The sequence below is a fragment of the Silurus meridionalis genome, chromosome 8 (genome assembly GCF_014805685.1).
Source record: "Silurus meridionalis isolate SWU-2019-XX chromosome 8, ASM1480568v1, whole genome shotgun sequence".
NCBI lineage: Eukaryota > Metazoa > Chordata > Actinopteri > Siluriformes > Siluridae > Silurus > Silurus meridionalis.
In genome coordinates this window covers 25176569-25191517 of record NC_060891.1, presented here as the reverse complement: position 1 = coordinate 25191517, position 14949 = coordinate 25176569, and the positions used below count along the sequence as shown (strand labels likewise).

The 14949-nt window shown below is 39.5% G+C and overlaps 1 protein-coding gene across 1 annotated transcript; it reads left to right on the top strand.

Moving 5' to 3' along the window:
- Positions 1 to 447: 447 nt before the first annotated feature.
- eno4 (enolase 4) lies at positions 448 to 11976 on the top strand. The gene is made up of 14 exons (XM_046855127.1): positions 448 to 666; positions 2039 to 2167; positions 2539 to 2723; positions 2815 to 2966; positions 3175 to 3344; positions 3675 to 3800; positions 4382 to 4453; positions 4557 to 4721; positions 5921 to 6046; positions 7319 to 7511; positions 10043 to 10104; positions 10190 to 10307; positions 10848 to 10945; positions 11228 to 11976. The coding sequence occupies exons 1-13, from the start codon at positions 490 to 492 to the stop codon at positions 10919 to 10921; spliced, it is 1749 nt and encodes a 582-aa protein (XP_046711083.1). The 5' UTR covers positions 448 to 489; the 3' UTR covers positions 10922 to 10945; positions 11228 to 11976.
- Positions 11977 to 14949: the final 2973 nt, after the last annotated feature.

Here is a 14949-nt window from a genome sequence, read left to right as displayed (position 1 = left end):
CCCTTACAGATGACCTTGTACGGGCTGTAGAGGTGAGCCGCCATGAATGTATAGGAGTGTGTGACGTGTGTTATTTATAATATACGAGGAATTTTTTTTAGTTTTTTTAAAGGAAAAATTGCTGTAGCTACGTTAAAAGGAGGTGGTAGCTCAGTGGTTAAGGCATTGGGCTTTGGATCAGAAGATCACAGGTTCAAATCCCACCACCACCAAGCTGCCACTGCTGGGCCTTGAGCAAAAACCCTCCCCTGCTCAGTTGTAAGTCGCTCTGGATAAGGGCGTCTGCCAAATGCCGCAAATGTAAAAGTTGTAGTATTAGTATATGACGTCACATAACTTTTTGGACTCTAGTATGCGGCCCCGAAGTCTCGCGATATTACAGAACAAAATCTCGCGATGGTACAGAGTGTGTTGCCGAGCAACCGCAGTACACAAACAGCGCTTTCCTATCCTGAGAGGTGTGAACTGATCTGAACTGATCTGAACAAAATGTCGTTTAAAGGCGTCGAGTTGTGCAAAAGCAGAGTATCGAAGGAGGATAAAGAGTTTTATGAGTTGAAGAACAAGGCAGTGGAGTATTACAGAGCAAACGGTGTGCCACAGGAGCTGGAAAATGTTCTCAATGAGATGTTTTCTGCGAAGCCGCACGATATTTATGGATACATGGTATGAAAAGTTTTTTTAATTAGCATTTATATGCAAAGTTTTTGGTTATGATGAGTTCAAAATAATGACAAACAGCTGCACTGCCAATAGAGAGACATGTATATATACTTATATATATATATATATATATATATATATATATATATATATATATATATATATATATATATATATATATATATATATATACTCTGAGGTGGCACAGAAAATATCATTAATGCAAACACACCTGGCACTCTCATCCAACCTTAAAAAACTTTGTAAAAGTATTGTAGGTGCCCAAATTACAAAGATGTATAATGTGCAATTTGTTACAATATGTTAATATGAATTAAAATGCATATAAAATTCACATATCATTTTGTCATAGTTTTTGAAAACTCTCACAAGATCAGTATTCGAGATGATTTATTTTAAATAATTTATTTTCAATAAATTATTTTGGTATTTTAAAAATGGAATTACAAGTGGGGCCACCCCCTAGCTCCGCCCCTTATTATACATATAAAATGTTAAAATTACCACGCTAATAACGTGTTAACGCAAATTAATTTTAATGCCAGTGATCTTAATAATGTGCGATTAATGCATTTCCATTTGACCATTTAAATAGATAAATATAAATAAATAAAAAGTTATTCACGACATCCTTTCTTTACTCAGATTATTTTTTTTTAATCCACCGAAAAAATCATTTTGAATCAGTAAACATTTGTATTACCGATGCGCCGAGTCTCAAATGAAGCACCAGAATCCACCATGATGCGCACATCCGGTTATTAAAACCGTCCGTGTGGAAACACAGCGCAAGTTCCGTTTGGTGTCCTGATGATTTACGTCTTTTAAAACACCATTTGTCCAGTTTAGCTTCACTAATAATAAACATACATTTGCTTTTGCAATCCGTATTTGTTGATTGAAGTATTAAAAATGTAAGAAGCATTAAAGTAGAGTATATTTAGAATGGATTCAAATGTGCGATTAAGTTGCAATTAATCATTAATTAACTCATGATGATTTACGATTAAAAATTTTAATCGGCTGACAGCTGTAATATACACACTTTTATTCCCTGTATTGATTTGCTTTCATGTTCATAGTGGTAGCTTAGTGGTGGCTCAGAAGGTCATGAGTTCAAATCCCACCATCAAGCTGCCATTGCTGGGCCCTTGAGCAAAGCCGTTAACAGCTTAGTTGTATATATATATATATATATATATATATATATATATATATATATATATATAAAATTGTAAAGGACCCTGGATGACGTCTGATAACAAACAATGCTGCAAATGTAAATTTAAGTTTAACAATCATGAGTTTATTGAACCAGGATTTGATCTCTGTGTGTTTTTTTTTATCAAATCAGGCAAACCACTTCTCCCGCTTGTCACACACACCTGTGATTAGTGCGCTCGTAGGCAGAGAGGTGTATGACGGCCGGGGCGAAGCGGCATTGCAGGTGGATGTTTACTGCATCGTCAGGAACGAAGAGAAGGTAGGCTGGCACTGACAGATTCCCTGCGTAGGTGTTTTCCATGCGTTGAACGGGGAAACACAGGAGTTCTCTAATGACAAAGCCATTGACTCATACAGTTTCAAGCCTAGTGTACTTCAAACACACCTGGATGAGCTCATGGAGGGTTTAAAAATAACTCGACAGGTCCATGATTGTCCACGCATGGAGCTGAGAAGCTGCACTCAAACACATGATTCAGACATTTTGAAAAGCAGCCAGATAAATGTCAGGTCGAATGTGTGTGACTCAGGATGTATACACATCATGAGAAGAGGACATGCTCTGTTGTACACATATTTATGCAGTTGTACTTTGTAGATGGTGATTAGTTGTGTGTGGTTGTTCTGTAGTTAATCAGCAATGCAGTGGTTACTGGTTTGGATGGTGATGGCACAGAGATACTGAATGCGGTTGCCAATGGCAACCAGCATCGAGCTTTCGTAGAGGTGGCACTGGTTTGGATCAGAGATCATCTGAGCTCCATGGTGCATGGATTTAATCCCACCCAGCAAACACACCTGGACAAATTGCTCAGGTAGGTAGGCACGCACACACACACACACACACACACACACACACACACACACAAATTTAATTCAACTGATCTTTGTTTGTGTGTGTGGCAGTGATTTCTACATGGTCCGTTACCTTGAAGACCAGGATGCTCGTGAGAAGGAACAAAAACGTGAGGAAGAGGAGAAGAACGAACAAACATCTGACACGGCAACCTCCCCACCTCCACCTGCTTCTGGCAAAGACAAGAAGAAAGGAGAGAAAGGTAGAGTGAGAATTAAATAGGCTCTAAGATCAGCGTCGATGCTCTGGTATCCGTTTGGATGGCGTCCAATTGTTAATAATGCTCTAGCATTGACGTGGATGCTCTAGTGTTAATGCTGCTGTATTGATGCTCAAACATGGATGCTGTAGTAGTATAAGTAATAGTATCGGAGTTGTGATGAAGCTGGTGAGACCTGTTGTATTTCCAGGTAAGAAAGGCAGCGCCCGAGAGAAGCCTCTCCCTCCTCCTGAGAAACCGGAGCCCGTGTTGCCAGGGGCGATGGCAGTAGGCGCTCTGTCATTGGCAGCAGCCAAGTCTGCTTCGAGTCTCATAGCCACACCCCTCTACAAACACATCCTCTCTCTCAGAGAGCCGCAGGTAAACACACACACACACACACACACACACACACACACACACACGCACGCATGCACGCACACACACACAGAGCAAAACATAACCCTAGTGTAACAGCGAATCAAAAAAGAGAAAACAACATCTGGAGGGAGTGTAAAACTACTGATTTATACCACATACCAAATAAGAGCAGAAAGGGGATTGGAAAATAAACAAAAACCTCCAGCTGCTATCTGATTGCGTCTCTCTCTCTCTCTCTCTCTCTCTCTCTCTCTCTCTCTTTATCTCTCATACTCATACCATCTTCCCTGATTATATTTTCTTCTTCCTGTTTCCATTGATCTTTCTCAGGATCTGACGGTCCTCATGCCCAGGCTGCTGGTGTCAATGATAAGTTGTGGAAAAGATTCAGCTGGAAAGCTCAACTTGCTGGAGGAGGTCATCCTGCTGCCCTCTGTACCACACAAAGCCAGAGAAGTACACACACAGATTGCGTTATTTATTTTGTGTTATTTTTATTAAATCATATTTTCTTTAGCTTTTATTAGAGGTGGTTTAAAAAGGTTTCGAGACTAGCCCTGTTTACAAGAAAGTACTTTATTTATCAACATTTGCACACCATCACCGTCAAAATAGTCCCCTTGCACAACGGCACAGTGCTCCCAGTGTTCCCGCGACTGTTCTCGCATCATTTGCACTGCTCCCGATGTACATAGGAAGATGTTTTTTGCCACACTGATTTATGAAGGTCGGTGTTCCCTGTGATCGTGCGTGCAGCCTTGTGCTGCCATCTGTTGGCGTGTTACAGAACTAGAAACTTTTTGATACCACCTCGTATATTTCATTTCAGGTGTAGTTTCAGTTTTTTTCCTTCTCTTGAGCCCCTGTGTCTCACTTGAAGTCAGTAGGAAAGCTAAAATCACTCCAGAGAAATATAATGATTGATCACAAGCAATATCAGTAATAATAATAATAATAATACTTCCATATTTCTTCCAAGGGATCTTTCTATGCTGGAAATCTTACTAGTGTATGCATATGTATTTTAATGTGTTCAGATCATCGAGATAAGTCGTGATATTCAGAGAGAGATAAGAAGAATAGTTGCTACTACAACGGGGAAGTCAGGGGTAAGGCTTCTATCTTTAAACCTGGATCATCACCACCTGTAAATTACCTTTATAATATACAATGAGTTGCCATGTAATGTCATAATTACTCTCTCACTTTAAGCCTACGGTAACGGGGGTTTCAGAAGGTGGCGCTATTCAGCTCGGGGTTGAACGTGCCGAACAAGCTCTCGATCTTTTGATGGAGGCGTGTTTGAACCTGGGCCTGCCGATCGGCACCGAGCTCCGGCTTGCGATAAACTGCGCTGCTCATCTACTCTTCGACTATGTAAGTAGAAGCCAACCTCTAAATCAGAGAAAAACAGAGGTGTGTTCCACAATGCTCCACCCCACAAATCATTCACAACCTTCAATAAAAAAACCTGACACATTTAATAATCATTGCAAAATTGCCTGAATTTAATTATGTACATATATTAAACTTCAGCAAAAAAAACAGGTAAATAATTTAAATGGGTAGGGGCGCTCAGTGGCGCCGCCCTCCTGGTGTTGGAGCCCTGGTGTCCGGTTGTGTTTTTCACAATCGAGAAAACATTCTTAAATCCGATTATCACAAGGTGTCGAATAATCTTCTGTACCTGCATGCTGACAAAACTACTAGCGTTATTTCAAAATCATAGATGAGCCAGTGCTTGATCTAATATAACACTGTTTTTCTAGTTAGGTCATAAAGGGGACTTGTATGGTGGACATTTAATCTTTTTTAAGATGTTGGAGTTCTGATCAGAAGGTTGAGAGTTTAAATCCCAGCACCACCAAGCTGCCACTGCTGGGGAGGAAACTGAGACTTTTAATTGACGACATTGTGAAATATTGATCAAAGAAAGCTTTGTTCACCAGTGTCCAGCAAAACCCAATTCCAATATTTACCATGGAAAAGTCTTGCGCTTTTTATTCTATTTTGCAAGTGATGAACAGGTTCTTCAACATTAAATCTAACTATAACCCTAGTATATATTTAATAATAATAATAAATGAGCAATCATTCACACATTGCTGTCATATGAATGGGAATAGAACACATCAGGATAATGTGTTATTTAAAAAAAATGAAACCTCTGAGTGGTAACTGTTACTGTTTCTTATAAGTATTTCCATGCTTGAAATATTATTCAGTACAGTTAGAAGTTTTTACTCCATGTTTGCTCAGGAGTTACTGTTAAATCAGAACTGCTAATGTGAGAGTAAAGAATCGAATTACGAAAAATTGTCACCATTTCACTAATTTCAGGCTTTATTCTCTACAGTCAAAGGAAATAAAGATCTTTACCATTGTGGGGAAAGTGAATTTATCCCAAAGATCTTCCATTCTATTCATTTTTTTGAGAACCAGTCTCAAAAGAGAACCCATTCTCACCTGGGTGGCACAGAATGTCCATTCATTACAGTTTATTCATTACAGTTCCATTAGATCTTCTCAGCTCTTGTGTTTGCTTGTTGGAATTAGTCTTTTTCTGTGCATCATAGTCTAGAGGCAAATATGAGGTGATGGCAGGAACTCAGAAGTCTCCTGATGAGCTGGTGGACATGCTTGCAGGATTGATCAGTAAATATCCAGCTATTGTGGCCCTTATTGACCCCCTCAGGAAAGAAGTATGTTTCATGTTTACTCTCTCACACACACACACACACACACACACACACACACACACACACACACACACACACACACACACACACATATATATATATATATATATATATATATATATATAAAATGTATAGTATCTCACAAAAGTAAGTGCACCCCTCACATTTCAGGAACTGTTTTATTATATCTTCTCAATGGACAATACTGTAGAAATGAAACTTATAGTATAACAGTCAGATTTACTGTCCTCTAAAAAATAACTCAACATACAGCCATTATTTTCTAAATAACTGGCAACAACAGTGACTACACCCTAAGTGATAACAGCTGTACGTGGTGTAAACATGCAAAGCCACACGTCCTATTCATCATGTTCATGTTTTTGTCTGCTTGACAGAACCATATAAATTTGTGTATTTTGTATTAAAGCAGTTAAAATGTGGTGCTTTGAGTCCAATTCTCTCATACTGACCACTGGATGTTCAACATGCACCTCATGGTAAAGACTCTCAAAGATTTGAGAATTAGAATTGTTGCTCTCCACAAAGACGCCTCGGCTATAAGAAGATCAGCATCACCCTGAAACTGTTACAGTACAGTGTTCAGGGTCATACAGAGGTTTTCCAAGACGGGTTCCACTCGGAACAGGATTCACAAGGGTCCATCACAGAAGTTGAACCCAGCAGCTCTGTGATGTCATTATTGAGGAGTGGAAGAGGATCAACAACCTGTGCAGCTCTGATGAATTTCATGCCCAGGAGGATTAAAACAGTGTTGGATAACAATGTGCTCACAAAAATTATTGACACTTTGGACACAGTATTGACATGTTCACTTAGGGTGTACTTACTTTTGTTGCCAGTTATTTTAACAATAAACTATTTTTCAGCGAATCATACAATAATGGCTGTAAATCTGTACTACTGTACAAGCTGCACATTGACTCCTCTAAAATATATCCAAGTTTAATTTCTATAGTATTGTTCCTTTGAGAAGATAAAATAAAATAATAAAATATAATAAAATAGTTGATATATATATATATATATATATATATATATATATATATATATATATATATATATATATATATATATATACAGTATTATATTTTATACTTTCAGTTTATACTTAATTTCCTGTTGATTTTATTTTGTATATTCTATTTACATGTATCTGGTTTCTTGAGGAAACCTAGAGTTCAGGTGTCACTATGATTAATAAGTCTCTTACAAAAAATTAAATCTGGCAACCCTTCTTTTCGTTTTGTACAGGATGTGGAACAGTGGCAAAAGCTGAGCTCTCTTACTGGCCAGTCTTGTTGCCTGATTGCAGATGCAGCGTTCAGGCCCTGTCCTCACTGGAAGAAGGCCAAGCCCCTTCCCCCTGGGGTCACATGGGTCACTCTTAGACATAGAAGCGAGATGACCCTCACAGACCTTCTCCATTCAGTCACAGAGCGAACAGGTAGGCGTCGGATCCTGCACTCAGTCTGACGAAATGAACAGGATATTAATTATTTATTTAAATCGTAACACATTAGGATGCATAAAAAAAAAAAAAAGTGATATGAGTGAAAAAGTTGTTACCAAAGAATGAAAACCTGTTTATTTTTGTAACATAAACAAGGAACAGTATACGATGTGTTTATATAGCGACCGTCTGGTCAGGGCTGCAGTATTGACTAACATACTTATACATTTTGGGGGAAAAAACAACTCAATTGACAAGTAGATACAAAAATAATGAGTGCATGAGTGAAATCCAGGAGCTTAAGTATAGATGTTGTATTGAAAAGCAAAATACAATGGGATCTAAGCATCCATACTGCGAATGAATACAAGACAGAGGAAGTGCATAATAGGGGAAAAGAAATCCTATTTGACTGCTTGTTTAAATGAAAAGAGAGACCGAACTCTGCACACAAAAAGATGTGCACTCATATACATCCTCAACCGCAGCTGTTAAACAACACACACTTACTGAGCTAAACACACATATGACTTGCATAGGCCCTGGATGAATAATTCTCATGGCCACTGTATTGGGAGAGAGACAGCGAGAGAGAGAGACCGAAAGAAAGAGGAGACACTTTATTAGACATTAGCTCGCTGAAAAGTTTTTGAAGGACATCAGTGAAAAAGAGAGGGAAAGGGAAAAAGAGAGAGAAAGCTATTGAGTGCATTATGTAAACGCAGACCTTCATTTTAACGTGTCACACAAAGGAAACGTACACGGATGTGGCTACGGGTTACAATATACCTATTGTACAAAATCAACTCCACACCTCGACGAGGGAGAAACACACCACGGTTCATTTCCACGTGATTAAATATCCTAAAACTGATCCAGTTATGGAGTAGAACTGGAAATGACAAACTTTGAATATGATGATCATCTGATTTTTGCTCTGGAACATTAGCAAAAGCATTGAAACCCAATTCGCAAAATTGGAATACTGTAAGAAAAAAGGAAAGAAGGGCAGCTAGGATTGGTTATCATTTATAGTCTGATTCATAAATATCTGTCCAGACAGATTTTTATTAATTAATTAATTATTGTATTTATTTATTATCATTTTTGTCTTTGAATTCTATAACAACACATTTCAATTGACGCGATCAAGACAGTAAAGGATTTGCATTCAAACAGTCAAAAAAAACAACAACAGTCCTTCTTTAGATTAGATTAGATTAGACTTTGTGATTGTGCAGAGCAATAGTACAGGGCCAAAGAAATCTAAGCAGAAGTGCAAATTGCAATGTATATAAATAAATCTAATCTAAATATACATATATACAATAATACTGTATTATATCGATACGGACGGTGTCAGAGTTACGATGGTTCGACTTATGTTTTTTCTGGAGCGATACGACAAAATTGTAAAAATATAAATAAATTTTGTGAACATGCACAGGCAGCAGCGTACGATGTAGGATACGAGCCGGGCGTATCTCTCGCCCTGTGAGATGCCCCGAAATGTCACAGTCATAGCACAATCTTCAACTTACGATATTTTTGACTTACGATGTGGTTGTGGTCACGTATCTCCATCGCAAGTAGAGGACTACCTGTATTATTATATTATTATATTATAATAATAATATATTGTTGGAGTGCAAAAGGTGCACCATCGAGCCAGATTTGAGAATCACACAGAATTCACAATATTTGCTGCATCAGTTTTTAATGGCGGAAATTTGCATATACTCCAGAATGTTATGAAGAGTGATCAGATGAATTGCAATTAATTCCAAAGTCCCTCTTTGCCATGAAAATGAACTTAATAAACCCACCACAAAAAAAAGAAAACATTTCCACTGCATTGCAGCTCTGCCACAAAAGAACCATATACACCCTCAACCACAGGTGTTAAACAGCACACACTCACTGAGCTAAACACACACATGACTTGCATAGACGCTGGATGAATAACTCTAATGGCCATTGTATTGGGAGAGAGACAGTGAGAAAAAGGGGAGACTGAAAGAAAGAGAAAACACAATTTATTCTCACTCACCAAAGGTGTTTTTTTCTAGTTGGAGATTTCTTTCTTGTGATCCAGTTCATCCCAGAGCAGTTCATTAGGATGTAGATGTGGTGACTGGGCAGGTAATTCCACGATAGATATCACTTCAGCCCACTGTCTGCTCTCTAAATAACGCTTAAAGAACTCAGACGTACGCTCAGACGGAATTGCGTGGTGTTGAAGTATGTAAATGGTTGCCATGTTGCTTCCTTTCACCCGGAAAAAAGTCTCCAAAATTCTTCCATGTTTGTGTGGGTGAGAAAGTCTTCTAACATCTTCTCTCCTGTTCTCCGTCATACACCAGTTCTTCTTTAGAGACAGACAAAATGTCCAATTTGGACTCGTACGCCACAGAACTTTCTTCCAGTCGTTCAATGTCCAATTCTTGTGTGTTTTGTCTTTATGTTACATAGAAACATGTTTCAAAAACCGGAAACGTTTTCGAAATGTTTTCGCTTGTTTACAGAGGGAGAGACCATTCTAGCTGTGAACAGTGACGAGATCGGTGATGACTCCATGATAGATGTGGTGAGATTTTAGAGTTTTGGATTCTTTTAGGGTTTTATCAGTATTTACATTGCGTATAAGAAACCTTTTACTCGTGTGTGTGTAGGCTGTAGGTCTGGGTGTAACCTTCATTAAGCTAGGTGGGCTTACCGGAGGAGGGAGGATGAACAAGTACAACCGTTTGCACAAGATCGAGCAGGAGCTAGAGGAGCAGGGCATTCTGGGTAAGAAAAGATCTCGCACATATACACACAGTACGTTCGAGAAATATACACCATCAGAGATGCATTCTGGGTACAAATACTTATATATTACTTATATACTTATTGAAGGGAAACAAAAATAAATTCTTTAACAATCCGCCAACCCTACCCACAATGCACCTGTGTCATAGCCAATAACCAGTAAACAAAATACACAAACCATGTACTTACAGAAGTAGATGCACTCTGTAAAATATCACTCTGTAAAAGTGCTTCCTTTAACCTTTCACTTGAGTAAAAGTATTTGCCTTAAAATGTACTTCATTATCCAAAGTTCTATAATTCATTATGACTATAATGTTCCTATTATAATATTCGTCACAAGACTCTTTACTTAATCAACTCAGTTCATGTGAAAAGACTCGAATGTGACTCTCAACCCCGATCTTTCATTTTCTTCAGTATTTGTTCAGAATGGGTTGGAAGTTGAAGGGTGAAGCGTAGATTTGAGGTACACAAGTGAACTACATAACTGGATGTGTACATGCTTTTGTTCCACAGGTATTCGGGAGGTCGAGCTCCCGTGTGAAAGCAGTCCTGAGGAGGAGGAAACACAGACACAACCGGAAACATGACAACACACCACATTCCAACACATTGTAAGAAATGAGATTTTCCTGGATTGTTTGTGTGCTGCATTTTATAGATCATTTGATGTGAATATATTATGTTACAATTCCAATGTATTTTTATATAACAAATACAGAAAAACATAAAAATAGCTTAAAGACCTACATACATTAGGGGTCCCCAACAACTACCCCAAGCACAAAAAAGTCCTTTAATTGTATTTAGATTTTTTTTTAATTTTACGTTCTGCAGTGTTGTTTTTTTGTTTATTTTTTAAAATATGACCACCAAATTTCCGTATTTGTTTTCAGTCCGTTTTCTTTTCCATGCATCGATAAATGGAGCTCCCACTGATTCTGCCTTATGGTGAGCTGAATTACATTTTTGTTACATATATAATAATGAAATTACTGAATAAATCCGATCCTTTTGTCCGCTTGACAGGATCATACAAATCCTGTCCTTGTGTAGCTCATATTAGAGCAGTTCAAATGTGGTGCTTTGAGTACATACTGCTGCATAATTAACGCTACCCGGAAATAGCACACAAATACTACACACAGCATCCTAAACGCTACCCGCAAATACCAAACACACAAATACTCCACGCGGCATTCTAACCGCTACCCGCGAATATCAAACACACAAATACTCCACACCGCATCCTAAACGCTACCCGCGAATACCAAACACACAAATACCCCACGCGGCATCCTAAACGCTACCAGCAAATACCAAACACACAAATACTCCACGCGGCATCCTAAACGCTACCAGCAAATACCAAACACACAAATACTCCACGCTGCATCCTAAACGCTACCAAATACCAAACACACAAATACTCCAAGCGGCATCCTAAACGCTACCCGCGAATACCAAACACACAAATACTCCACGCGGCATCCTAAACGCTACCCACGAATACCAAACACACAAATACTCCATGCAGCATCCTAAGTGCTACCCGAATACCAAACACACAAATACTCCAGGCAGCATCCTAAACGCTACCCGCGAATACCAAACACACAAATACTCCATGCAGCATCCTAAGTGCTACCCGCAAATACCAAACACACAAATACTCCACACAGCATCCTAAACGCTACCAAATACCAAACACACAAATACCCCACGCGGCATCCTAAAGGCTACCACCTAATACCAAACACACAAATACTCCACGCAGCATCCTAAATGCTACCCATGAATACCAAACACACAAATACTCCACGCAGCATCCTAAACACTACCATGAATACCAAACACACAAATACTCCACGCAGCATCCTAAGGGCTACCCATGAATACCAACACACAAATACTCCACACAGCGTCCTAAACGCTACCCGCGAATACCAAACACACAAATACTCCACGCAGCATCCTAAGGCTACCCGTGAATACCAAACACACAAATACTCCACGCAGCATCCTAAATGCTACACAAATACTCCATGCAGCATCCTAAACGCTACCAAATACCAAACACACAAATACTCCACGCAGCATCCTAAGGGCTACCGCGAATACCAAACACACAAATACTCCACGCAGCATCCTAAACGCTACCCGCGAATACCAAACACACAAATACTCCACGCAGCATCCTAAACGCTACCCGCGAATACCAAACACACAAATACTCACGCAGCATCCTAAATGCTACACAAATACTCCACACAGCATCCTAAACGCTACCAAATACCAAACACACAAATACTACACACAGCATCATTAACACTACCAAATACCAAACACACAAATACCCCACGCGGCATCCTAAAGGCTACCACCTAATACCAAACACACAAATACTCCACGCAGCATCCTAAATGCTACCCATGAATACCAAACACACAAATACTCCACGCAGCATCCTAAACACTACCATGAATACCAAACACACAAATACTCCACGCAGCATCCTAAGGGCTACCCATGAATACCAACACACAAATACTCCACACAGCGTCCTAAACGCTACCCGCGAATACCAAACACACAAATACTCCACGCAGCATCCTAAGGCTACCCGTGAATACCAAACACACAAATACTCCACGCAGCATCCTAAATGCTACACAAATACTCCATGCAGCATCCTAAACGCTACCAAATACCAAACACACAAATACTCCACGCAGCATCCTAAGGGCTACCGCGAATACCAAACACACAAATACTCCACGCAGCATCCTAAACGCTACCCGCGAATACCAAACACACAAATACTCCACGCGGCATCCTAAACGCCACCCGCGAATACCAAACACACAAATACTCACGCAGCATCCTAAATGCTACACAAATACTCCACACAGCATCCTAAACGCTACCAAATACCAAACACACAAATACTACACACAGCATCATTAACACTACCAAATACCAAACACACAAATACTCCACGCTGCATCCTAAAGGCTACCACCTAATACCAAACACACAAATACTCCACGCAGCATCATAAATGCTACCCGCGAATACCAAACACACCAATACTCCACGCAGCATCCTAAACACTACCATGAATACCAAACACACAAATACTCACGCAGCATCCTAAGGGCTACCCATGAATACCAACACACAAATACTCCACACAGCGTCCTAAACGCTACCCGCAATACCAAACACACAAATACTCCACGCAGCATCCTAAGGGCTACCCGAATACCAAACACACAAATACTCCACGCAGCATCCTAAACGCTACCCGCAATACCAAACACACAAATACTCCACGCAGCATCCTAAGGGCTACCGCGAATACCAAACACACAAATACTCCACGCAGCGTCCTAAACGCTACCCACGAATACCAAACACACAAATACTCCACGAGCATCCTAAACGCTACCCGCGAATACCAAACACACAAATACTCCACGCAGCATCCTAAATGCTACACAAATACTCCACACAGCATCCTAAACGCTACCCGCAAATACCAAACACACAAATACCACACACAGCATCATTAACACTACCCGCAAATACCAAACACACAAATACTCCACGCAGCATTGTAAACGCTACCCGCAAATACCAAACACACAAATACTCCACACAGCACCATAAACACTATCTGCAAATACCAGACACAAATACTACACACAGGCAGTGTTTATGATTATGTGCAGATGTTTGCAGTATTTAGGCATTTGCAGGTTTATTTGAGTAAATATTTGAGTATAATATATTTGAGTAAAATTTTGAGAAACACTGCTTATAAAGTAACATACACTTATAAAGTGACAATACTGCAGAAAAATTGTGCTGTTAAACCAGCAAAGACATTTTGATTCAGGATTTAAAAAAACACCATAAATACAGAATGTACACAATTGCTGCAAAAATATAGTTTGTGTTCTATAAACCTGGTCACAAAAAATACCAACTTATAAAATATCATTACTTTAGATTTTAGTGCAGTTCAGTGTGTGACTCTCTTTAATGTGTCAATCACACATGGAATTGTGCACAGACAACACACTTCCTCTTCCGAACCCTTTTTGGCCCACACACACACACACACACACACACACACACACACACACACACACACACACACACACACACACAGACACACACACACTTCTTTCTGTCTGTCCCTGAATGGAGACATTATTAAGTGGGCTCTAAAAAGGCCAGCTATGGTTTAGTGCGGTGGGATCTGCTCGTGGATGTTGGAATGTGTCTGTCTCTGTGTGTGAATGAAGTAGAAAAGGAAATCACACAGTTGTGCTGCAACATTACAAAACACTTTCAGTCAGCGGGCAGAGCTGCACATGTTTTCTGGAGGTGTTTGGCTTGATGCTGAAGGTTTATGAATGAAACGTGATTAAGGTGTTAATAAGGAAGAGGCTTGGTGAGTTGTAAAGAGGGCGAGCTGAGAGATCGGAGGCGGAGTGCTGGGTGTCCAATCTTCGCTATAAAAAGGTTAAAAATGGGAAGAAATGCATAAACAGCAGGAGTGAGAAAGAAAGTGTGGGGAAAACATAGACAGAAATATTTAAACCCACTG

What these genes read in the sequence shown, in the direction of transcription:
- eno4 (XM_046855127.1), top strand. Translation starts at nt 490, where the DNA reads ATGTCGTTTAAAGGCGTCGAGTTGTGCAAAAGCAGAGTATCGAAGGAG. An exon ending in CTCATCTACTCTTCGACTAT is followed by an intron (nt 4,722 to 5,920) that starts GTAAGTAGAAGC and finishes TGTGCATCATAG; the next exon opens with TCTAGAGGCAAATATGAGGT. An exon ending in AGAGGAGCAGGGCATTCTGG is followed by an intron (nt 10,308 to 10,847) that starts GTAAGAAAAGAT and finishes TTTGTTCCACAG; the next exon opens with GTATTCGGGAGGTCGAGCTC.